Source organism: Delphinapterus leucas, chromosome 1 (genome assembly GCF_059928025.1).
Source record: "Delphinapterus leucas isolate spDelLeu-1000000601 "Yukka" chromosome 1, BTC_Dleu_Yukka2, whole genome shotgun sequence".
NCBI classification, from domain to species: Eukaryota; Metazoa; Chordata; class Mammalia; order Artiodactyla; family Monodontidae; genus Delphinapterus; species Delphinapterus leucas.
Window position 1 is genome coordinate 123,002,041 of NC_143129.1, and position 25,246 is coordinate 123,027,286.

The window sequence follows — 25,246 nt, forward strand, 5'->3', positions numbered from 1 at the left end:
GTTTTTAGAGTGATATAATGTTAACTAGCATGGAAATTCTGGGTCCTAGTCTCAGTTGTGGAAGTGAGACCCTCAACAAACGTTGACAAAGAGCTGCCTCTTATTGAGCACTAGGAACTAGTAAATGATTTACATGTATTATTAACCTGTTTAGTCAGCACAACACCTCTATGAGGTTGCTTACTATTGTGACCTCCATGGTACAGATGAGAAAACTAAGGTTCAGAGGATTTAAATGTTAGTTCTCCATAATGACTGCTATGTGTGGGACTGAGGATACAGAGCCTTGCCCTTCTGAAGCTTATATTCTAATGCCGAAGACCTGCGGTAAACAAGTAAATAAAAAACACTATGTAATTTTACGCAGACATAAATGCTGTGAAGAAAAATAATGCTTGAAAAAAAGATGATGGACGAATCAGGACCAGCCTGCCATTTAGAGGGAATAATCAAAGAACACCTCAACAACAAGGGTAAATTTGAACAGAGACCTAAATGGAGTGAGGGAGTTAGCCTTGTGGATAATCTGGAGAAAGAGGCAGAAGGATAGCAAGGGCAAGGGCCCTGATCCAGTAGAGAGCTTAGCTTGTTCAGGCAACGTTAAGAGGGCCAGTGTAGCTTGAACCAAATGAGTAAGAGGAGAGTGGTAGTCGTTGAGGTGAGAGAGGGCAGAGGGCCAGATCAGGTGAGGCCTTGAATGTAGATCATTGTAAAGGAGTTTGGACTGTGTTCTGATGTCTTCTACATACAGACAAGGTTTTCTTCGAGGGGCAGAGACCTCTAAGGTCCTTTCCTGCTTTAGTGACTTCAGTGATGTCATATCAAGCCATTCAAGTCAGTCGACCTGTTTTAACAGTTCTGTAGAAGACTTGCTTTGCACCTCTACATACTCTTCTTCCGGGCAAAGCCATTTACCCCTGCTGATCTTTTTCAAGAGGGTGGCCAACTGCAGCCATAAAAGCCATGGCTGGGCTTGTCTGCTGCCCTGCTGTCTGTCAAAGCTGTGGTGGGCATGGGCTGTTGACCAATATGTGGTATGTGTTTAAAGAATGTTAATTCCTACGAAGAGTCACTTTGTGTTTTCTGGCACAACTGATAATTTTCATCCTGTAACTCTCTTTTTCTAATTTGCTCAAATACTCCTTGTCCTCCCCTGTAGAGAGTGTTACAACTCGGGGTAGTAATGAAGTATTTGACAACCGTGTGAGTTGTAGGAACATGCCCCTTTTTGTTAATAGAGGCGTAATTGTAACCAAAGAAATTTAATTTCTCCATTAGCAAACACTGACATTTCTGTTTAAGAATGACTCTAGAGTAAAAGGAAATACCATGTATCATGAATTACACTGGAAGTTCTTTCTGTAATAGCTCAAAACTGGCCTATGGCCAAAATTAAAACCATATGAGCATATCATAAATCTCAACTCTTACTGTGTTTGCTTCTAATTCTGTTTGGAATAAGGCTTCAAATGCTTTCCAGAATGATGTGAGTTACAAATAAATAGTAAAACGTTATCCTGTGTTCCATTTACTTTATTTATACATATCCATTTCAAGAAAAAAAAAAAGATTTTAAAAATACAGTTCTGTCCCAGAAATGGATCCTTATCTGCACAACCATTGAAGAAAAAAAAAATCATGCAAACGGAAACTGTGGTCTTTTCTAGTGACTGAATGGAAGATGCAGTTATTCCAGTAGAATATATAAGAAACTCTTATTTGGCAACTGATAGCACAAAAGAGAAACCAAACTTCACCAGTTTGATTTGAGGAAACACAATTTTACATACGGATAAAAGGTTTGCAAACCCCTGGAAAAGGCCTGTATGGAACAAATACAGCATTGGTATCTGTTAAACATGGTGTACCGACATGCCCTTTCCACCCACGTCAGTTTTGTTACTATATTTCTTACTTGCTTGGTAACTAAATAGATAATCATTTAAAACCAAAGCCATAAGTTGACATTAGTCCAGTGAATGTGATAACAAACCACCGCATGCTTTTAAATTCTGTTTGGTCATTCGTTTTAACGTATAATTCCCCAAATGCACCACCAGGTATAGAAGAGACTAGGTTATTAGATAATTTATCCAATTTGTTCACTTAGCCAATGCGACACTATTCCAAGTAGCCAGTATCATAGAAATGCATAGAGAAATGTTACCGGTGACTAGTCTAGATTTTGCTATCTTGGAAAAGCTATACAATTTCACATACAAAAAAGCTCTTATCACATTTTTTCAAATTTGATCAAATTTCTTATGAACAATTTGTGTTGTCTCGTCAACCCAATCTCTTCAGTTCTGAGCTGGATGAGACTTGAGGAAACGTCCAGAGGAAGAGGCCCAGGCCTGCCCCCCATCTTAAGGGCCTTAATCAGGTAACAAGAGATAGATCTTCAGAAGAGGAAGGAAGATGTGACGGGGTGTTAGGGATGCTAACTCCTCCCTATCTGCAGAGAGTAGAACTGAATGATCAGACCCTAGTAAGTCCTGAAGGCACAACTGACACAGATGGGCACTGCACTGCTGTTCATGTACTAATTTAGCTCAGGGGTGATAGAAAAGTGTGCTGCTGTGAGTGCAGACAGCTGTCTGACTTAGGAGGAAAAGGTTGGATAACACCAAATACACCATGCATGATTTCCAGACACCTCTCAGGTCAAGCTGGGAAGCAAACAGCAATGTCAGGATTTGGGAGCGGGGGGCATACAAAAGGTTTAAATGGAAACACAGTGTTAGGGATGAACTTTTAATATTTTTCTCTGTCTCCACTCTCCTTAACATACATGCATTTTTGCCTTCAGAAAATAGAGTCAATAGCTGTGCAGAGTTGAAGAAAAACTTCCTCTGGCGTCCCCTCTGCATTTATCTGTGTTAAAAAGGAAAGAAAGAGAAAGTTAGTCTTAAGAAATGTTTTTAAATAAGGCCACTTTTAGTAATAAAAAAGATTACCTGCTTATAAGTTGCTGTGCAAAATTTTAAAACACAGGACTCCAAAATCACAGAGAAAAGAGTAGTCGTTTAAAAACTAGGTGCCTAATTAAAAAAACAAGACACGACTACACACCTATTAGAATGGGCAAAATCTAAAACACGTCATCAAATACTGGTGAGGATGTGAAGCAACAGGAACTCTCATTCTTTGCTGATGGGAATGCGGAAGGGTACAGTCACTTGGGGAAAGAGTTTGGCGGCTTCTTACAAATTAAACACGCTTAGCATATGATCCGGCAGCCTGTGCTCTGGTACTTACCCAAAGGAGTAGAACACGTATGTCCACACAAAATCCTGCACACACGTTTATAGGCGCTTTATTCATGATTGCCAAAACTTGGAAGCAACCGAGATGTCCTTAGGTGAGTGGATAAATAAACTGTGGTACATCCAAACAATGGGATATTATTTAGTGCTCAAAAGAAATGAGCTCTCAAGCCATGAAAAGACTTGGAGGAAACTTAAATGCATATTACTAAATGAAAGAAGCCAATCTTAAAAGGCTGCATACAATATGATGTAATGGAAAATGGCAAAACTGTGGAGACAGTAGAAAAGGTCGAGAGCTGGGGGGAGAGAGGAATGAGTAGGTGGAACACAGGATTTTTATGGTAGTGAAACTATTCTGTGTGATGATATAATGGTGGATACCTGTCGCTATACATTTGTCAAAACCCATAGAACGTGCAACGCCAAGAGTGAACCCTAATGTAAACTATGGACTTTGAGTGGTAATGATGTGTTGATGTAGGTTCATCAGTTAACGAATGTGCTACTCCTGCGTGGGATATTTTTGTTCTGGGGGGTTTATTTTTGGCCACACCTTGCGGCTTACAGGATCTCTGTTCCCCGACCACAGATTGAACCCAGGCCCCCTGCAGTGAGAGCTCGGAATCCTAACCATTAGGCCACCGGGGAACTCCGTGTGGGATGTTGATAGTGGGAGAGGTTGAGTGTGTTTTGGGACACGGGGAATATGAGAACTCTACTTTGTGCTCAATTTTGCTGTAACCTACAGCCCGTCTAACAACAACAGCAAGAGCTAGGTGCTTATTGAGATAGATAAAGTATTGTTAAAGGTCACGGAAAGGCTTTGAGTTAGTTAAAATGAGACTTCTGAGTGTTCTGGAGTGTTTGGAGCAGGGTAGGAATAGGGCAGAGGTTGGGGGATGAGAAGGACGGGTGTGGAAAAGAAAGCAAAAGTTGAGACCTCAACTTGCAGGTGTGCTAAGTGCTAAGGGCAGAGCCCTCTTGGAGATTGTTGATACGCCAGGGCAAGGAGCCAACAACAGAGGAAGTAGGAGGGAGCTGATTTCCTGGGCATGAAGGCACTACCACCCCCTCCTCTCAAAATTGCCTAACATTGTGCCAACCACTGAGATTTGTCCCACCGCACATGTAGCATCCATAGAAAGTAGAGGCCTGGTGATGCGAATGAGACTCATGGAGGGGGCGGGGTTGTGAGCTTGCTAAAATGCAGCTTTTTCATACTTCATCTCCAGAGGTTCTCATTTGGTGAGTTTCGGCTGGGCCTTCTAATCCGCGAATTTAATCAAGCTCTACAAATGATTCTGATGTGAATCATCTTGGACCACACTTTGAGAAACTCTAGATGATTGCTTCAGTTCCTGTCTACCTTCTTTGTGCAGACGAGTTTTGATTTCACAACCCCTGGGATTCCAGAGGTAGAATGAATGCTCAAAAGGAAAAAAAAAAAAAAGTACACATTTAGGAACTTCCCTGGTGGTCCAGTGGGTAAGACTCCACGCTCCCAATGCAAGGGGGCCCGGGTTCAATCCCGGGTCAGGGAACTAGATCCCACATGCCGCAACTAAGAGTTCGCACGCCGCAACAAAGATCCCGTGTGCCACAAGTAAGACCCGGCACAGCCAGATAAAAAAAAAAAAAAAAGTAAATGTTTAAATATCCTAGAAAATAGATAATAACGATGTTTGTAGAAGCATTGTTTGTAGTAGTCCCAAACCGGAAAAAGTGCAAATGTCCATCAGCAGTAGATGGATAAATAAATTGTGGCATAGTCGTATAATGGAATACTATAGTAATGGAAAAAACAAACAAACTACAGCTACATCCAGCAACATGGATTAATCTCACAAGGTTGAGGGAAAGAAACAAGTTGAAAAAATATGCATTCAGTACGATTCAATTTATATGAAGTTCAAAAATGAGCAAAGCTAAATTATATCGATTAGGGATCCATACACAGATGATAAAACCACAGTGAACCAGGGAAATAATTATCATAAAAGTCAGGATGGTGGTTACTTCCTGGGGAGAAGAAGGGAGATTTGATTGGGAGGGAGAGACATGTGGCAGAGCTTCTGTGACTGTCTGCTGTTTCTTGACCTGCATGGTGATTACACGGTGTTCATTTTATAATTCTTCAAATTTTACATATAACTTTTACACATTCCTGTATGTATGCTGTATCTCACAAGGAAAAAATAAAACCTAAAAACATTTTTTCAGCTTCTACCCCTCTTCCCCATAAACGTATCATACTTGATCCTTACAGGAGGGTTAAAGAGCAACCCGCAGTTGGTTTGTCTCCCTGGCTGGCGGCTCTCCATCTGGGGGGCAGGGACGTTGCTGTTTTCTGTCCCTCATAGCACCTTGCTTGTTGCTTTACCTCTTCTTCTTTTCCCTTTCAACCAACAAACATCTTCTGGGTGCCAACAATATATTACATGCTGGAGAAACCAAGGTGAAATGGACATAATGGTCCTGCTCTCAAGGAGCTCACAGCTCAAGGGTAAAGACAGACAACAGGAATTCACGCTGTTGTCAGGTAAGCACAGGAGCTCTGGATAAAGGGATACTTTACACCATCTTGGGAGGGCAGGAAGCTTCCTGAGGAAAGTTGTCGTCGTCATCATCATTAAAAATAATACACTTTACTACTAATGAAGCATAAGTGCTATTTTTTTTCACTTCCACCCTTGCTTTACTTTCTCGCTTCCTTTTCTCCCCTCCCTCCTGCCCTCTCTTAATCCCTGCTTTGCTCACTCCCTCACTCCCTACTGGGCTCCCTCCATCTATCACACGGTCCCTTTTCTGCTCCTCTCTCATTCCCTCTCCTCTCACTTGCTCCCTTCTTCCAACCCCTGCTCCATCCTCCCCTCCTCCCTAGCACAAGTGCTTTTAAACAAACAGGTAATTCTAACAATGATCTTAGGCGACAGGTATTGTTATCCCCATTTCACAGATGATGAAACTCAGGTCCTGAAAGATGAATTAAATTTCCCAAGGTCATACAGCTAAGCAACTGTCAGACACCTGGTTCAAACCCAGGTCTCTGACTCCAAAGTCCTTGTACTTGTTGACTACATCCTTGTATATTACATCCACCAGTTCAAAATAGCTGGATGGTTGAACTTAGTGGGAGTAGCAAGGAGTGAAGCTGGAATAATAAAAAGAGGTTGACTATAAAGAGGCTAATAGACTATTATATAAGAATAATGGGGAGTCGGGTAATGGTTTTTAAGGAATAGGTTGACATAATCAAACAGAAACATTTGTTTCCTCAGAGATTGGCTCTAGATAGGTATCTAGAAAGTATCCTCTAGATATCCAGTGATCCCACTCCTGGGCATATATTTGGAGAAAACTATAATTCGAAAAGATACATGCACCCCAATGTTCACAGCAGCATTATTTACAATAGTCAAGACATGGAAGCAACCTAAGTGTCCATTGACAGATGAATGGATAAAGAAGATGTGGTACATATATACAATGGAATATTACTCAACCATTAAAGAAGAGTGAAATAATGCCATTTGCAGCAACATGGATGGACCTAGAGATTATCATACTAAGTGAAGTAAGTCAGACAGAGAAAGACAAATATCATATGATATCGCCTATATGTGGAATCTAAAAAAAAATGATGCAAATGAACTTATTTACAAAACAGAAATAGACTCATAGACACAGAAAATAAAGTTATGGCTACCAAAGGGGAAAGGCACAGGGGAGGGATAAATTAGGAGTTTGGGATTAAAATATACACACTGCCTTATGTAAAGTAGATAAACAGGGACTTCACTGGTGGTCCAGTGGTTAAGAATCCATCTTGCAATGCAGGGGGCCCCGGTTCGATCCCGGGTCAGGGAACTAAGATCCCACATGCCGTGGGGCAACTAAGCCCTCATGCTGCAACTACTGAGCCCAGGTGTCACAACTAGAGAGCCTGTGTGCCACAACTAGAGAGAAGCCCACGTACCACAATGAAGAGCCCGCATGCTGCAACGAAAGATCCCGTGTGCCGCAACTAAGACCCAAAGCAGCCAATAAATAAATAAATATTTTTTAAAATTAAATAAAATAGATAACCAACAAGGACCTACTGTATAGCACAGGGAACTATACTCAATATCTTGGAATAACCTATAGTGGAAAAGAATCTAAAAATGAATATAAATATATATGTATAACAATCACTGCTGTACACCTGAAACTAACACAACATCGTAAATCAACTATATTTCAATTTAAAAAAAAAAGTACCCTCATTTTCCCATTCCTTCTTCCCTTTCCTCACAAACAGGCTATTGTAGGAGCAGAAACACACTCTTGGAGCCCATTTTCTGACCCACTATCTGGACTTTATAGGAAGATATGGATTCTCTCTTGTAAAAGCTGGGCAACTTGGTTTCAGAAACAAGGGCTAATGAGCACAAGCATCTGAAGGGCGACACTTGATACTTTCTGACGTCTGAGACTGGGAGGCAGAAGGCTTTGCAGCGGGATCTTGTCAATCAGGCCAAGGCTAATGTTTGGGGGAAGCTGCAAGCTGGGCTGAGGGAGTGAGTCATGCCCTGGAGCCTTAGCTGAGCCATCTCCCGCTTCTATTTCCATCCAAAACCTCCCTCTTCATTTTGCTTTGTGGCTTAAATCCAGGCCTTTATTTATTTAATTAAATAAAAGAAAGCTGCTCATTGCCATCCAGAGTCACGTGCTGTGGTGTGTGCCTCTGTGGAGCCTAAGGACGTGAGGAGATTTCAAGACAGAATCAAATAATGAGACTTTCTAGATGCAAAAAGCAGCCTTTGACTTGGGTGAGTGGGAAATATATGAAGTTAATCTGAGGCCCTCATTAGGCCCAAGAAGCAGAATTCTGAGAACAAAAATTGCGACGCAATGAGATAGCATCTTTTTTCTTATAGAAGCTCTGTGTGTGTGTGTGTGTGTGGTGGGGGAAGGTATAGACTGGATTTTTATGGAGCAAAAGAGAGCCCAACTGAACTGAGTGGGATCAAAGCCCTCTGTCTACTCTCCAGATTTCTCCTTCAGTTCTTCAGAGATGACCTGATCATTTCCTGAATCTCATCTAATTCCCACATGGGGAATATTTTAAGAGAACAACAAATGGCTTTTATATTTTCATATCTGACTGTGGAACTCATAGGAAATGGAAAAGAACCAACTTCCTAAGTGTTTTCTAAGCTATAGGAACTATTCTTGGTGCTTACAACTTGAGCAAGTTTAAATGAGCTCACAAGGTGCTAGTGTTTAGTCCTTGATGAACAGATAAGAATCCTGTGTAATTAGCATACTAATTGTACAGTGTGAAGAGAACTTCCTCAGCAATTGTGCAAACTCGAAAATAAGGTGTCCTCCCACATACGGTAAGTTTTCACCCCATAATCAATGTGATAATATTAATTTACAGAAACCCTTTTTTCCCATGAAGAGTAAAAGTAAGCTTCATGATCTTTTCCCAAAGGATCTCCAATTCTGATTCAGCAGAGTCAGAATGTATGAGGTTTTCATATATTTAATTTAATTGAAAACCAGGTGAGTGGATTTGCTTCTGACTTGAAGAATTTATCACTTTTGGTCTGAGACTTGATATAAAATCCTGCAGTAAGTGATACCCTGATCAATATACAAAAGATTTTTTTAAATAAATAAACTAAAGGCAAGTGAACAGGAAATATGATTAAATTTCTGAGGTTTCACCTGACTTCTGGAAGGAAAAGTAGAGCAGTCAGAGGTAGTATTTCTGCCCAGCCATCAGCAGAACAGACTGCAAATTAGGAAAGTACTTACACCACCTTGGGAATTGCACGTTTTGTCTACTCTTTAGTTCCTTGAATTTATGAACCGTAAAACGGTTGGCTGGGGCATATACCCTGAGAAAACCATAATTCAAAAAGAGTCATGCTGGGCTTCCCTGGTGGCGCAGTGGTTGGGAGTCCGCCTGCCGATGCACGGGACACAGGTTCGTGCCCCGGTCCGGGAAGATCCCACATGCCGCAGAGCAGCTGGGCCCGTGAGCCATGGCCACTGAGCCTGAGTGTCCGGAGCCTGTGCTCCACAACGGGAGAGGCCACAACAATGAGAGGCCCGCGTACCACAAAAAAAAAAAAAAAAAAAAAGAGTCATGTACCACAATGTTCATTGCAGCTCTATCTACAATAGCCAGGACATGGAAGCAACCTAAGTATCCATAGACAGATGAATGGATAAAGAAGATGTGGCACATATATACAATGGAATATTACTCAGCCATAAAAAGAAATGAAATTGAGTTATTCGTAGTGGGGTGGTTGGACCTAGAGACTGTCATACAGAGTGAAGTAAGTCAGAAAGAGAAAAACAAATACTGTATGCTAACACATCTATATGAAATTTAAAAAAAAAAAAAGCTTCCGAAGAACCCAGGGGCAGGACAGGAATAAAGATGCAGATGTAGAGAATGGACTTGAGGACACGGGGAGGGGGAAGGGTAAGCTGGGACGAAGTGAGAGAGTGGCATGGACATATATACTTTACCAAATGTAAAATAGATAGCTATTGGGAAGCAGCCGCATAGCACAGGGAGATCAGCTCGGTGCTTTGTGACCACCTAGAAGGGTGGGATAGGGTGGGAGGGAGGGAGAGGTAAGAGGGAATAGCTATGGGAACATATGTATATGTATAGTTGATTCACTTTGTTATAAAGCAGAAACTAACACACCATTGTGAAGCAATTATACTCCAATAAGGATGTTAAAAAAAAACAAAAAAACAGTTGGCTGGTTCAAACATTGCCCAGATGGAGTGTTTTTCCTGAATTTTCCTACACTGTTCAAAACATTGCTTGAGTTTCATTGGCACCATGGGGCTCCTGGGGAAAAAACCAAGCTGCTATTGAGTGTTTTATGATGATTGTGTGGGTGTTGGCCACCTTTTTCCTCTTCTAACCCGGTCCTCTGTTCAACCAGACAGAGCCCCACACCACAGGGATCCCTCACAGCCAGAGGAGAGCGTGGTGCCCAGCCACGGCCAAGCCCTTCACATGTAGCACTTGTGCACGTCTCTGGACAATCATTAGATGCGCTTTTCCAAAGTCGGGGTCATGGAAAAGGCTGCCCCTGGGGAGTCGTCCATTTCAGAGATCTGGTCAGGCCACACATTACTCCTCACTCTCAAGGCCTTAGAAAGAAGGAGGACTATGTACACCTTTACTCTAGAGAGCTTTAAGGACAAGCTTTAGCAAAAATACAAGGATGATTCATAATCTGCCCATTAATGATGGCTCTATACACAGGACTTCCCAAAGTACCAGCAGTTTGTCCATTTAAAATGTTACCTGCTACTCCCTTTCCTTCTTTCTCTTCCTCTCAATTCTGTCTGTAGTTTAAATTTGACTAACATCTTCTCACAGACATGAAAAACAAAAAAACAAAAAACTGTCCTTTTTTAAAGTGACTTTTCTAAAACAGATCTGATCAGCCATGTCCCTGCTTGAAATTAGTGGTTCCCTTCATTACTTGCAGTACTTAGTTCAAACTTTCTAGAAGAGGCTAGAACTATCCAGGATACAGTAAACACTAGCCACAGGTGGCTACTGAACACTTGAAATGTGGCTAGTATAAATGAGGAATTAAGTTTTTGATATTCTATAATTAAAGTGAATCTAACTTTTAAAACTAATATTTGACTCAATTATTGGAACATTTAAAAATATATTTGGGGCTTCCCTGGTGGCGCAGTGGTTGAGAGTCCGCCTGCCGATGCAGGGGACACGGGTTCGTGCCCCGGTCCGGGAGGATCCCACGTGCCGCGGAGCGGCTGGGCCCGTGAGCCATGGCCGCTGAGCCTGCGCGTCCGGAGCCTGTGCTCCGCAACGGGAGAGAGCCAACACTGAGAGGCCCACATACCGCCAAAAAAATATATATATATATATATATTTGAACAAGTTGGGTATGTGAAATCTACCTTTTCAACTGGAAATTTTATGAGATACAAATACCATTCTAGTATTTCTGATGAAAATTTAGAATCTGAATTGAGATATGCTTAAATACCAGATTTTGAAGACATAGATTGAAAAAAGAATATAAAACCATCTCATTAATGATTTTTTATATTGATTACGTGTTAAAATGATAACATTTAGGCTATATTAGGTTAAATAAAATATATTGTTAAATTAATCTCACTTGTTTCTTTTTACTTTGTTTTGGTTAATGTGACTGCTAGGAAATTGTAAATTACCTATTTGGCCCAGATTATATCTCTGTTGGACAATGCTGATCTAGAATATTTATTGTATGAAGGAGGAATGAAGCCTCTACTTTGCTTTTTAGTCAAGTCTTCGCATGATCCAACAATTCCACTGCTGGGTATTTACCCGAAGAAAACAAAAACACTAATTTGAAAACATATATGCATCATTATTCACGATAGCCAAGATACGGAAGCAACCTTAACGTCCACCAGTAGATGAATGGATAAAGAAGATGTGGTGCATAAACAATGGAATACTACTCAGCCATAAAAAGAATGAACTCTTGCCATCTGTGACAACATAGATGGATCTAGAGGATATTATGCTAAGTGAAATAAGTCAAGACAGAGAAAGACAAATACCGCATGATCTCATTTATATGTGGAATCTAAGAAACAAAACAAACAAAACAAAATAAAAACAGACTCATAGACACAGAGAGAAAATGGGTGGTTGTCAGAAGGGAGGGGAAGGGGGTTTTGGGAGGTTGGCCCAAATTGGTGAAGGAGATTAAGAGGTACACACTTCCAGTTATAAAATAGATAAGTCATGGGGATGTGATATACAGCCTAAGGAATATGGTCAACAATACTGTAGTAACTTGGTAAGGGGACAGATGGTCACTAGATTCATTATGGTGATCATTTTGTAATGTATTTGAATTTCAAATCACTATGTTGTACACCTGAAACTAATGTTATATTGTGGCTACTAGAAAATTTAAAATTACACATACGGCTCACGTTTAATTTCCATTGGATGGCACTGGGGTAGAAGGAAGAGAGTTATGTGTTCTTGAGAAAAACAAGGAACAGCGGTACATAAAAAATACAGCAAACGTTCCTGAGTTAAAAAATACTGTCATGCCATTGAAAATCAGTGAAAAGCAGACCTATATCTGGACTCCAGTTTTAAATTACACGGAAAAACATTAAGATTTTTTCTTTAAAGATACTAGTTGAAAAAAGTTTACTTCCAAATTTGTTTTTGCCTTTCTTCCAGCACACTAAATGCTTCAAAACAATGGGGCAACGTTTACTGACTTGCCATAGAGAAATACTGTGACCTAAATTTTATATACAGTGAAACGGTTATTTGTGTAACAAACCACCATAGTGACATTCTCAGGTATTCGTGGAGAGATTAAACTAAAAATTAGGTCAAGAGTTATTTTAGCCAATTGAAAGAAGAATTTGAGTACAGAGAATTCAAGGTATAAAAGTAATCTGAGTTTTCCTTGCCTTGTGCTAGACTCCTATCTTAGGAATGCACTTGGCTAAGGGCTATCAAGTGGATTTTGCATCCAAGGGGTAAAATTTGATTCGATGCTGCCTTCTGCTTCCACTCCTTTCATGGAAGTTGCAGCAGCTACGTTTCTCATTCTTGATCCCTCAGTTCACAGGAAGTCTCCTGCCAGGTTGGATGACTACCCAGAACAATAAATGGGTACAGCTGTATTTTGGGACTTACTAAAAATGACTAAGCTATTTATGAAGTTGGGACACTGCAGCAGAAGAACTGTTGAACGAATAACTTATTTTCTCCTTTACAAAAGCCAAGTTGCCAAGGAACTGGATTATCTGCGTCTGTTGAATGCATGTTTAATGAGTCATTGGCCTCTCTTTTTATGTTTTAAATTGATTAAGACTAATAAATAACCCAGGGATGGATATCATCTGTTACCAGGACCACTTCCTCTATGGCCTGGGGGTATTTCTGGGCTTATGATGCCATGAGCAAAAAGTATATTAAAAAAATCAAAAGGGCCTCCCTGGCAGCGCAGTGGTTAAGAATCCACCTGTCAATGCAGGGGACACGGGTTCAAGCCCTGGTTCGGGAAGATCCCACATGCCGCGGAGCAACTAAGCCTGTGCACCACAACTACTGAGCCTACGCTCTAGAGCTCACGAACCACAACTATGAGCCCGTGTGCCACAACTACTGAAGCCCGTGTGCCTAGAGCCCATGCTCTGCAACAAGAGAAGCCACCGCCATGAGAAGCCTGCGCACCACAACGAAGAGTAGCCCCTGCTCACTGCAACTAAGGAAAGCCACTCACAGCTTCCACAGCAACGAAGAAACAAAGCAGCCGAAAATAAATAAATAAAATAATAAATTTATTTTAAAAAAATGAAGAAACACAAATGTAAGAAAATATATCAAAATGTTCATTAATTGTTATCTTTGGGTTGAAGAATTCTGGATAATTTTTATCTTTATGCTCTTAAATTTTCTAGTTTCTTTTTTAAAAGTAGTTGTTACTTTTATCCTTAGCAAAAGGAGAGGTTTTAAATATCAATTTATACACTTCTGTACATGCCACTTGAGGAAGCTATTTCTGGAATTTCTCCCAGTTCACAAGATCTCCTCTTCTGGAAATTCCTTGTTCTCCCCTCAGTTTTTAGGGAAGAGTCCCAGGCAACCATGCAACCATGTTTTTATTAGTCAGGTCTTCATTCAAATGGTACCTCCTTAGAGACTTTCCAAGCACCTGTCTAAAGTCCCCACGCCTAACAAGTCACTCTGTTTTGTCTTATTCATAGAGCTAATCCTATTAGCAATTATTTTATTTTCTTGTCTACTGCTCTTCTCTTTTCAGTGAGGGACTTTGTCTTGTTTATTGCTGTGTCTCCACACGTGCTATGCGCTCAATAGAACAGCCACAACAAGTGAAAAAAGCCCCACGTGACCCCGCCTGCCTGGCCATAGCTGATAGGACCAGGGACTGGAGCAAAACAAGGCCAATCAGAATATTTCTCTCTGGAATTTGGAGCTGTTGTGGTAACATGAACATGGAAGCTGCACGTTTGACATATTCTAGCTTCTGGGCCAGAGAAAGAGAAAAATCAAGATGAGAGAGAGAAGGAGGGAAAGACAGGTGTGAAAAGCATAGGGAAGCCTGGTCCCACGGGCTTCCTGGACCTGCTGCGTTTCAGCCTCGGTTCACATAACCTTACAAGTAAGCTCCGTGTTTCAGGTCAGGCCGGCTAGGGTTGGTGCCTCTTACCTACAACCTCATGAATATACCTGTGGTCACCATCATGCTTTAAAAATTCATAGCCAAAATATTTGAAGGAAATAATCCAGAATGTTTGCCTCTGAGTGATGGGACTACCTAGTTTTCTATATTTTCTAAAACAAGTCTCTGTTACTTTTATGATTACAAATATATGTTTTTTGTTTTTTTTCCCTGAGATGCATGGAGTGACAGACCTAGGGTATTCCAGGAGATCCCATTCTGTCCATCCATTTTATTCTGCTGAGAGGTTTAGCTGTGAAATGACTCACCAAGCTCCCAAAGCTCATTCACACCACTGTGGCTTGGGTTTTCTTATACCCAGGCCAGTATTCTCTCTCCCAGGCAACCTCTGGACAATTATTGTGCTGTTCACTTCAAAATGCTACATTTCAATTATTTCTTCAATAATAAATTCTCTCCCTCAGGGTGAAAAAAGCTTTCTCTTATAGGTCAACTCTAATGAGTTGTGTGTGACTACCTGTATTGCTGTGTTGAGAAAGTTTCTGAGGCAGCGTCCAGACGGGGTAGGAAGCTGACTAATGATGTCTGCCCTGAGTGCAAGGAGGAATGGAGTGACATGGACAAAAGTTCTGATTCTTTCTTAGATGCAGCGCAAAGCTGGCGTTGTGAGAGAGGAAAACGGAAGGTCAGGGGATCCATTTGGATCACATATGCTTCTATCCCTTGGTTTATGTTACAAGAAGTTCTAACTTTATTGTATGATGATGGCATAACAAAGACAAAGAATAAGGCAGTGGCTATATAAGTTCTGCTTTGCTTTTTTATTACTTTTGTTTGAAATTTCATTGCACTTTTCCAGCTAGTTGGTGGCCAAAAGGGCTGATTATCATTAGGCAGTAAAGGTGTCAGGGGATGGATCGACTGTAAGCATAACTGGGCGACACTGAGGACTGAGGGAAGTGCTTTTGGAGGGTCCTCTGTTTCTGGGCTAGACCACTGGGCAGCTCTAATTCCTAAAGTAATCTCACTGAGCTACTGATTCATCTCACTTGCATCTTGAAGTGCATTCACCACCCCCATCTAGTTTAAGAAAACTCCTTGGGCTTCCCTGGTGGCACAGTGGTTGAGAGTCCGCCTGCCGATGCAGGGTACACGGGTTCGTGCCCTGGTCCAGGAAGATCCCACATGCCGCAGAGTGGCTGGGCCCGTGAGCCATGGCCACTGAGCCTGCGCGTCCGGAGCCTGTGCTCCCCAACGGGAGAGGCCACAACAGTGAGAGGCCCGCGTACCGCAAAAAAAAAAGAGAAAACTCCTTAAATGATCCAGGAGCCCACCTGGAGAGTGAGCAGCCCCGCCTTGGGCTCAATAATCAACGAGACAGGGAAGGGGTACTAAGAAACCAAAGAGCATTGCGGGAACAAGACACAGGCTGTCACTTCAAATCAGGAGGCAATTAAGCTGGTGCTCGGAGACCAGGCAGGAGCCCAGAAGGCCAGAGAACACAAAGGGACAGAGACTTTCACCTCCAATGGAAACCAAGCCGGGCTGCTCTCTCGCTTCTCCTCCAGTCCCCCTCTGTGGCCCGAGCTGCTGGCAAGCCTCATGGGTCACCTGCAAAACATTGTCACCTCCCTGGGCCCCTGGGCTAGCACTAGGCCACCCTGTGCTGTCTCTACTCCAGGTTGGGGAGGAAGGCTGTTCATCTCTGCAGCTGCATGGGTGAGGACAGTTCCGGGGCAGAGGAAGGGACAAAGCAGCTTCTTCAGAGAGGCCCTCTGGGAGTCCTGAGGGCCAGAGCCCACGCTGTTCTGGAGTCAGGACTGGAGTGGTTTTAAATATTTGCCAAGTGGGGCTTCCCAGGTGGTGCAGTGGTTGAGAGTCCGCCTGCCGATGCAGGGCACACGGGTTCGTGCCCCGGTCTGTGAGGATCCCACGTGCCGCGGAGTGGCTGGGCCTGTGAGCCATGGCCACTGGGCCTGCGCGTCCGGAGCCTGTGCTCCGCAACAGGAGAGGCCGCGGCAGTGAGAGGCCCGCGTACCGCAAAAAAAAAAAAAAAAAAAATTTCCAAGTGGATCATACATGTTACCTCACCACAGGCCCAACAGCCAGCATCTCCAAAATGCGGGGGGGAGCTGCAGAGATGAGCCGCGTGGGACGGGAAACTCCCTTTCCCATTAACTTAGATATTAAATTTCTAAGGAGGATTCCAGAAATCAGCTTTATCTGAGAACTCGCTTAGCCCCGCATGCACGTGCCAATCATTTGTGAGTGTGTAGAATTTAGGTTGGAGTAACACAGGAGAGAGGTCAAAGGGCTTTTCTGACTCTGAATTACTCAGGAACTTTTCTCACCTCTGCAAATCTTCAAAGTGGAAGGTAATTTCCATGTGTGTTCTAGGTGGCACGAAGGGTGGAAATCACCAATCCTGGAAAGGCCTCTGCTACCTGAATTCTTAAGACCCTGCTCGTACATAGTGCACTTTTTGTTTGCTTGTTTCTAAACATCTAGGTCTTTGTTTTATGTAGCAACCGGAGGTTACATGAAGTACAGCAAATAGGATTCGTCTTGCTCATCAAGTCCTAGCAGTTGGAAGGAGCTGCCTGGTGCGCTGTGCTAACAACATCACGAGGCCACGTCTGGGTCTTGAGGAAAGCGCCACGATGCCGTAGCAGTGTCTGCTGTGGGTGCAGAAGGCGGGGATGATAGCTCTCATGTCACATACATGACACCTCTGAGTTAAATCATGGAGCACCCTTCAGATTCGACACAGGGCTAAGTCCATAGGAGTCTGGAAAATGGACCATTAACAGGCTCAGAAGATAAGAATTCATTATCAGTGGTTTCCCCCAAGGAATGGGTCATGTAGCTGTCCCCAAGCCAGGTTTGTTACTGATTGACTCGTGTCTCCTTGTAACTTCCTGGGAGAGGCAGATAGTAGCTGTTCACTCTCTCTCCTCTGCATTGGGCCCTCAGGGTTTGGTTCCTGGATACTCCCCAGCCTCCCAGTGGTCTCCTGGCCTGACCTCCTTGGGACCCATTCTCCACAAGGCTGATGGAGGGAGCTTTCTAAATGGAAGCCCTGACTATGTCTGTCCCCTTTGGTAGTTCCCGTCATCATCCTCAGGATAATTATTGGCTCCTATGATAGGTTCATCTTGATCTGGTCCTTGCTTGCCCCTCCACCTCCACCTCTTGTCGCTCGTTTCCTTGGCACTATATGTCACAGCCAAGCTCCTTCTGTGTGAGGTTCTGTGTGAGGTGCTCTGCTCCCCGTACGGCACCTGCACCTCGGGCTCAACTTAGTTCTCCTCTGGTGAACTTCCTCAGTGCCTTCTGTCTCCCCTCAGACCAGGTTAAAGGGCCCTTGGAACTCTGTGCTCGCTTTGACCCCATATTGTGACCCCAGGTGTGTCTCTCTCCCCTACTAAACCCAAGGCTGTAGCAGGCAAGAACCACATCTTATCACCTGCATCCAAACCACCAGGGCAGTGGATGGTCCATAGGAGGTGCTTGATACATAGTTATGAAATGAGTGAATGAATGGGGATCGGGTAGTTTTCCCAAATTCGTGAACTTAACAGGGACTCAGCATGGATTAGCGCTCGTGATCATTGAGTTGACACCACCCATTTCCTCATTGTTTCACCTCATCTGCTCTCCTGGCCCCATATGCTGCTTCTCCCAATAACACTTGTCATTGCAAGAAACTGAGGCAGCCAAGGGCCAATTATGAACTAGGCAAAAATCTAGAAAGGCAAAGTTGTTGAATTTTAGATCTAGACGAGACCTTCTGGATCCTCCTGTGCAGCTGAGGTCTGGGAGGCAGAACTTATGCCTCATCCATGCCTCCCTCCCTCCCTCTCCCCTCCCCCTCCCCTCCCCCTCCCTCCCTCCCCCCATCCCTCCCTCCTTCCCTCTCTCCCTCTTTCTTGGAAATAGGACCAGTTTCCAGCAACCATAATGGCATCTATGAACATTGTATAGCCAGCTTTTCATGGTCCATATGATGATATACAAAAGTGAAGAGAGGGCTTCCCTGGTGGCACAGTGGTTGGGAGTCCGCCTGCCGATGCAGGGAACATGGGTTCGTGCCCCGGTGCAGGAAGATCCCACATGCCACGGAGCGGCTGGGCCCGTGAGCCATGGCCACTGAGCCTGCGCGTCCGGAGCCTGTGCTCCGCAACGGGAGAGGCCACGACAGTGAGAGGCCCGCGTACCGAAAAAAAAAAAAAAAAAAAGTGAAGAGAGTAAGGGACCCATATTTTGGCCCAAATTGTGCAGCTATATGCAGTTCTAATTCCAATATCCCTTAACCGAAATTTCCTATTTTTTTCTCTTTTTTTGAATAAAAAGTGGGTGGCTGGTTCATTTTGGGGGGCTGTGAGGTTACTCACCTTATGTAGCTGTGTTTTCGTCTCATAGTAGGCGACCATGGGGATGGAGGCCCGGTAGTAGGTCTCAAGGCGCTTGGTGATAGCGGTTCTGTCGTCCGCGTGCGGGCTGCCCCCGCTCCTCTGGAGAAGGCGGTTGGTCATGGTGTCTGCCGAGCAGTCCATACAGATCACCAAGCAAGGGTCTCCAATCTGGGGATGGGGAGGGGGCACAACATGCTCAGAAATTCCATTCAGCGAGGTTCTGGAAAGACCTGGGATCCCTAGTTCTTTACTTCTGCTTCCTCTCAGGGTCCCAGACCTACATTGTGGCAGAGTTGGGACAGGACATCACGGCTCCTTATTTCCACGTCAGTGGCTTTCCACAGGCTGCCTCAGAGCTGTCTCTTGTCCTCAGCTTTTAGGTCACCTCATGTAATGCAGGGATTGTATAGAATGCTACTCAATGCAGTCACAATCTGTCCTCCACACTAAGGGGAGGTGTGTGTGTGTGTGTGTGTGTGTGTGTGTGTGTGTGTGTGTGGTGTTTCCTGCTGGGAGCCCTGCCTGACCTACTGAGACAAGTTAATCACCTCTTTCTTTGTCCACCACTATATCTTACATGAGCCACCAGGAGCACAATGTGGCTGTGTCTGTACTACGTGGTGGTCAGTAGAGCATGATGGTTGAGCACACAAAGGTTCGAGTCAGGCTGCTGAGGGTCAAATCCTGGTGTGGTGACTTGTCTCCAAGATGGTCTTCATTGATTGATTACCTCCATGTACTTTAAGCTCTTCCCCCCATTGAGACATAGAGCCCATTCCTCTACCTCCTTGAATCTGAGCTGAACTGTAACTGACCAACAGAACATGGTGGAAATGATGCCACATGCTTTTATTATTTATTTATTAATTTTTAACACCTTTATTGTAGTATAATTGCTTTACAATGATGTGTTAGTTTCTGCTGTATAACAAGAGTGAATCAGCTATACATATACAAATATCCCCATATCTCCTCCCTCTTGCATCTCCCTCCCACCCTCCCTCTCCCACCCCTCTAGGTGGTCACAAAGCACCAAGCTGATCTCCCTGTGCTATGTGGCTGCTTCCCACTAGCTATCTATTTTATGTTTGGTAGTGTATATAAGTCCATGCCACTCTCTCACTTCGTCCCAGCTTACCCTTCCCCCTCCCTGTGTCCTCAAGTCCATTCTCTAGTAGGTCTGCATCTTTATTCCCATCTTGCCCCTAGGTTCTTCATGACCGTTTTTTTTTTTTAGATTCCAAATATATGTGTTAGCATACAGTATTTGTTTTTCTCTTTCTGACTTACTTCACTCTGTATGACAGTCTCTAGGTCCATCCACCTCACTACAAATAACTCAGTTTCATTTCTTTTTATGGCTGAGTAATATTCCATTGTATATATGTGCCACATCTTCTTTATCCATTTATCTGTCTATGGATACTTAGGTTGCTTCCATGTCCTGGCTATTGTAAAGCCACATGCTTTTAGAAGCAAGATCATAAGAAGTTTTGCAGTTCCTGCCTGGTCAACTGCCATCTAAGATGTCCAATGACTCTGACTGCTAGGCTGGGAGGAAGCCCAAGCTAGCCACACAGAGAGGCCATGTGGACAGAGATGCCTGACCAGACCTTGGCTGTTGTAGACATCCCAGCCCCTGCTCCAGACATGTCTACTCAGTCTTACCAACTATCTGACTGCAGCTGAATAAAGGACCTCAAGTGAGAACCAGCCAGCTGAGCCCATCAACCCCCAGAACCCTATGAGAGAAAATAACAAATTGTTTCTTTAAGTTACCTGACTTCATCATTAACTAAAGGTGTCACTCAACTTCTCTGCACCCCCAACTTTCTCATTTGTTCAGTGAGGTTGATCACAGAATTGCTGTGAGGATTAAATACAATTAAATAAGGTAATGTAAGTAGATTGCTTGGCATATGGAAACACTTGGTATCAGTCACTATGTTATGTACCGTATTGGGCTATGATCTCTTTGTGTGTAGGCGTTAGGAATGCTCAGCTCCTGATCCCGTCTTGTATACAGCAGGTAACAAAGAAATGTTTTCCTGAATGAGTGATAGTGTATGATCGGTAGTGTGTCTCTCCCTATCTCCCCATCCTTCCCTTAAAGTGTTCTTTTGCTTCTGATGTCTCTCTCTGGAGGATACCAACCTTGCCTCCACTACCAATCTCAACCCTGGATCAAAAGAAATTGTTGCTCTCTTCTGATCTTGCAATGTAAACGAAAGTTTACCGCCCCACTATGCAAAGCGCCTGGGAGGGATGGGAACAAAGTCAGGGTAGGGGAGGACTTTAAGACAACATGCAGAGCCATTAAGTTGTCAGTAAGTGCTGTTCAATGATTTATCTACCCCCTCTGAAGGATGTACTTTAAGAAACAGAGTGGAAAAATTCTCCAAAATCTAGAAGAGTGAAATAAACCTCTGGAACATGTCATCTAACTCTTCTGTCTTTATTAATTGGAAGGAAAAAACAATGAGCATTTGAGCAGCAAGAAAGCTGGGTGAAAGTTTAGAAGACAATGACCCTTGTCCACCAGCAGAGGGCGAGCTTGGGAGGCAGCCTAGGGCTCAGTTACAGAGTTTGGCTCCTGGAGCAGTTTCCGGCCAGGGTTGTGTTTGGAGACTAGGTGATTTTTCTTACTGTGGCGGTTTTCAGGGCACTTGTGAGGACACGGATGACAATTCAGGGACTCATTCAGGTACAAACAGAGATAATGTGTGTCTGAGCAGAAGCTGGCAGTAAATGAACCGAAATAAGTGCAGGACAGAGAGGGAGCTTCCACCTTGATTCTCAAAGTGTGGGCTGTGAACCAGCCGCACAGGCTTCATCTGGGAGCTTGTTAGAAATGCAGATGCTCAGGCACCATCCTCGACCTGCTGACTCTGGATTTTAAGAAGATCCCCAGGTGATTCTTCACAAAATAATACCTTGAGAAGCTGCTCTTCTGCCAAGATTGGGGTTTGACCTAACCTATTTCTCCTGGAGTCAGCACTCCCTTCCTACATAAAAAGCTGTCAAGCAGCCATTCCATTTGGAAGTGGCCTGTACCACTGATTCTTTTTTTTTATTTCAATTAATAGATTTTAAGTTTTAGGTTTATGGGAAAATTGAGCAGATAGTACAGAAAGTTACCATATAATTCCCCTCCCCTGGTTTCCCCTATGATGTCTTTAGGGTGGTACATTTGTTACAATTAATGAAACAATACTGAAGCATTCACTGAAGTCCATAGTTGACATTAAAGTTCATCCTTTGTGTTGGACATTCTATGGGTTTTGACAGTTGCATCATGTCATGGTCCACCATTATAGCATAATAGGTAATACTTTCACCCCTCTGAAAATCTCCTGTGCTCTTCCTATCCATTCCTCCCTCTCTCTCTTCCCTAACCCTGGCAACTACTGATCTTTTTTTTTTTTTACTGTTTCTATAGAATTGCCTTTCCCAGAATATCATAGTGTTGAACTCATCCAGTGTGTAGCCTTTTCAGGCTGGCTTCTTTCACTTAGCAATATGCATTTAAGTTTCTTCCATGTCCTTTCATGGCTTCAGAGGTCATTTCTTCCACTGATGCTTTTAACACCTAAACGTTTTTGAAATGTTTGAGTGAAATACCATTCAATCATTTTTCAAAACGCTTTGATATATTTCTTTAGAAAGTCCCTTGGAGTAGCTCTGCCTTTTTTCCCTGGACCACAGTTAGCCTCTAACACAGCGGTCCCCAACTTTTTGGCACCAGGGATGCATTCGTGGAAGACAATTTTTCCACGGACACATGGGGCGGAGGGGGGGGGGATGGTTTAGGCGGTAATAAGAGCGACGGGGAGCCATGGGGGGTGATGGGGAGCCATGGGGGGCGATGGGGAGAGGCAGATGAAGCTTCGCTCGCTCACCCGCCACTCACCTCCTGCTGCGTGGCCCGGTTCATAAGAGGTTGAGGACCCATATCAGTCTGTGTCCTGGGGGCTGGGGACCCCTGCTCTAACATCCCGTGGAGGGGAGAACAGAGAACTCTGTCCTTGTCTGGATGAGTCACAGAGACTTGGAGACAACTCCATGTCCCCAGCACTCCCCTGCTGGCTCCCTGGAATTCTGCCACTGCAGTGCTGGGCTCTTCATGGCCTTTGGGTATTCAGGGGACCCTTATTAGAGCACAAGTGCCCTTGGGAGGGCATTGAGATATGTAAGAACATTTCAGCAACAGGCGCACTGTGCCATCGCTCTAACCCCTGTGGGGAGCAAATGGAGGCCCACAGAGGTTAACTTGCCCCAAATCACTGAGGACTAGCTAGTGACAGTCCTGAGCCAGCTGCATGTAACTCCAAAGCCTGGTGACTTCACCCTAGTGGAGGGTGCCAGAGCCTTCAGAATGGGACTCAGGCCAGATGCCTGGTGGGCCAAGTGGAGCCAGGAGAGGAGGGTGGGGTAGTAGGAAAAGAAGTGGACGGTGTCAGAGGCAATTTAGTTTTATTTTGCGGAAACTTGCTTTCGCTGCCTCTGGGGATCTAGTTGGGATCAGCAGTCACTCCAGCTGAGAGCAGCCCACCAGGATGAGGGTGTCAGCTGACTTGTGATGATGGCTTTGCCTGGAGAATTCCAGCAGGTAGAGCAGTAGGAGGCGTTTTCCCTGCTCTCCTCTGCCCCCCACTTTAGTTTTCTTCTGATTAAGTCAGGACACGGGTTAGGCCATATTACCAGTGGGCAGGGTCCTGCCATTCAGGAACTTTCGACGGTTCAGAGTACCAGCTTTCTTGTTCTCTCTGGGTGCCTCAGTTGCCTCATTTTAAATGAGGATGACAAGAGTTTCTGCCTCATAGGACGGCTGCCGAGGATTAAATGAGTTAATACATGGCCCATTTCAAGCACTGCATAAATGTGAGATAATGTTATTTAATGTGGGCCTGGCAAGATTCATTTTCATCCCTTTGCACTTCATAAAAGCCCCTGTTGGTCAGATTTGAATTTAGAAAGAGTCAGAGGCCCCACCCGTGCTTTTAGCCTAAGTCGTACACTCCAGCGCGTCTACCAGCCTCACTGCACTGGGAGGTAAGGCCTGGCTAAAAACAGGGCCACAGGCCTATTTCCCATTTGCTCTCACTCCTGAGCTTTATCCGCTTGGGGAACCTCAGTAGAGGAGGGGTGATGGGGTCATTTCAGCATTGCTAAACACACAACCCTAATAATAATAATACCACCCCATCGCCACCATAACGTCTGCCCTGGTGCTGCCATTACATAGCTCAAAAGTTCTGCAATGAACCGGAAGTTGGAAGAAGAGAGTGGAAAATCTCAAGTGGAAAATCCCAAGGTGGTCCCAAGGCTTGCCACAATTCCAAACCACTAGGACACACCAACTAGAAAGTTCCTTGGCCAGACTCATAACCTTTTTTTTTTTTTTTTCTGCTAAGAGTTCATTCCAAAGATTAGAATGCACTTATAAACAGAATCACTGATTCTATAGATGAACAGTGTTATGAGACAGTTCAGAGCAATCAGGCAGAGCGATACACTGTCATTATCCACACATCCAGGAAACTCATCTGCATAGTCAGGCTAAGGGCAGAATTTCCGCTAAGAGGCTTCTGGGAGGAAAAGGCAAGAGCAAACCCGTGCATTTCACTCCTGTTAACATGTGTTTAGCTTGGCTGCTGAAATGTTGGGTTCACACAGGAAAGCGTTTCCATTTCACACCAGGGAGTCAGGCTAAGCACACACCCTCCCTGAGATGAAAATAATCTATAATAATACCTACTGAATAGGATTGTAAAGATTAATACAATCCTGAATAGGACTGTAAAGATTAATACGATGACACGGGTAAAGCATCTAGTTCAGTTCCAGGCACACTTTAAGTGCTCAAAAAATAACAGCTATTATTCAGATAGTTATGTATCCTGTACGATTTTAACTGCACGAAGATAGGTAGAACCAAGGCCGGAAGAACAGACATCAGAGTGTTATCTCTGGGTGGTTGGTTAGTCTTTGTTTTACATTTTCCTGTATTGTCTCATATCTATATAATTCCTACTTCTATAATCAGAAAAAATACACAGAATTTTGGAAAAAACCATAACAATGTATTGAACATAATACGCAGGCTTATACATCTATAAGGCACATTTCAAGGATTTCAGCCAATCCTCCCAGCAAACACTGAGGTAGCAATTTTTTCTTTTTTTAACTGAAATATAGTTGACACACAATATTATGTTCCTTTCAGGTGTACTGCATAACGCTTTAACACTCGCATACATTATGAAATGATCACCGTGATGAGTCTAGTTACCATCTGTCCTCATACGAAGTTATTACGATATTATTGACC

General features: G+C 43.7%; 2 protein-coding genes across 2 annotated transcripts in view; one reads left to right on the plus strand and one right to left on the minus strand.

The window, feature by feature from the left end:
- ZZZ3 (zinc finger ZZ-type containing 3) overlaps positions 1-25,246 on the plus strand; it is a 139,253-nt gene that overhangs the window by 104,711 nt on the left and 9,296 nt on the right. The gene's annotated exons all lie outside the window — the stretch shown is intronic.
- The window catches only part of AK5 (adenylate kinase 5), a 238,174-nt gene continuing 215,327 nt past the window's right edge, over positions 2,400-25,246 (minus strand). Inside the window, exons 12-13 of the mRNA XM_089920808.1 lie at positions 18,895-19,083; positions 2,400-2,874 (exon numbers count right to left, since the gene is read on the minus strand). Coding sequence (XP_089776934.1) covers positions 2,806-2,874; positions 18,895-19,083 — 258 coding nt within the window. The 3' untranslated portion in view covers positions 2,400-2,805. The remainder of the gene's footprint in view (positions 2,875-18,894; positions 19,084-25,246) is intronic.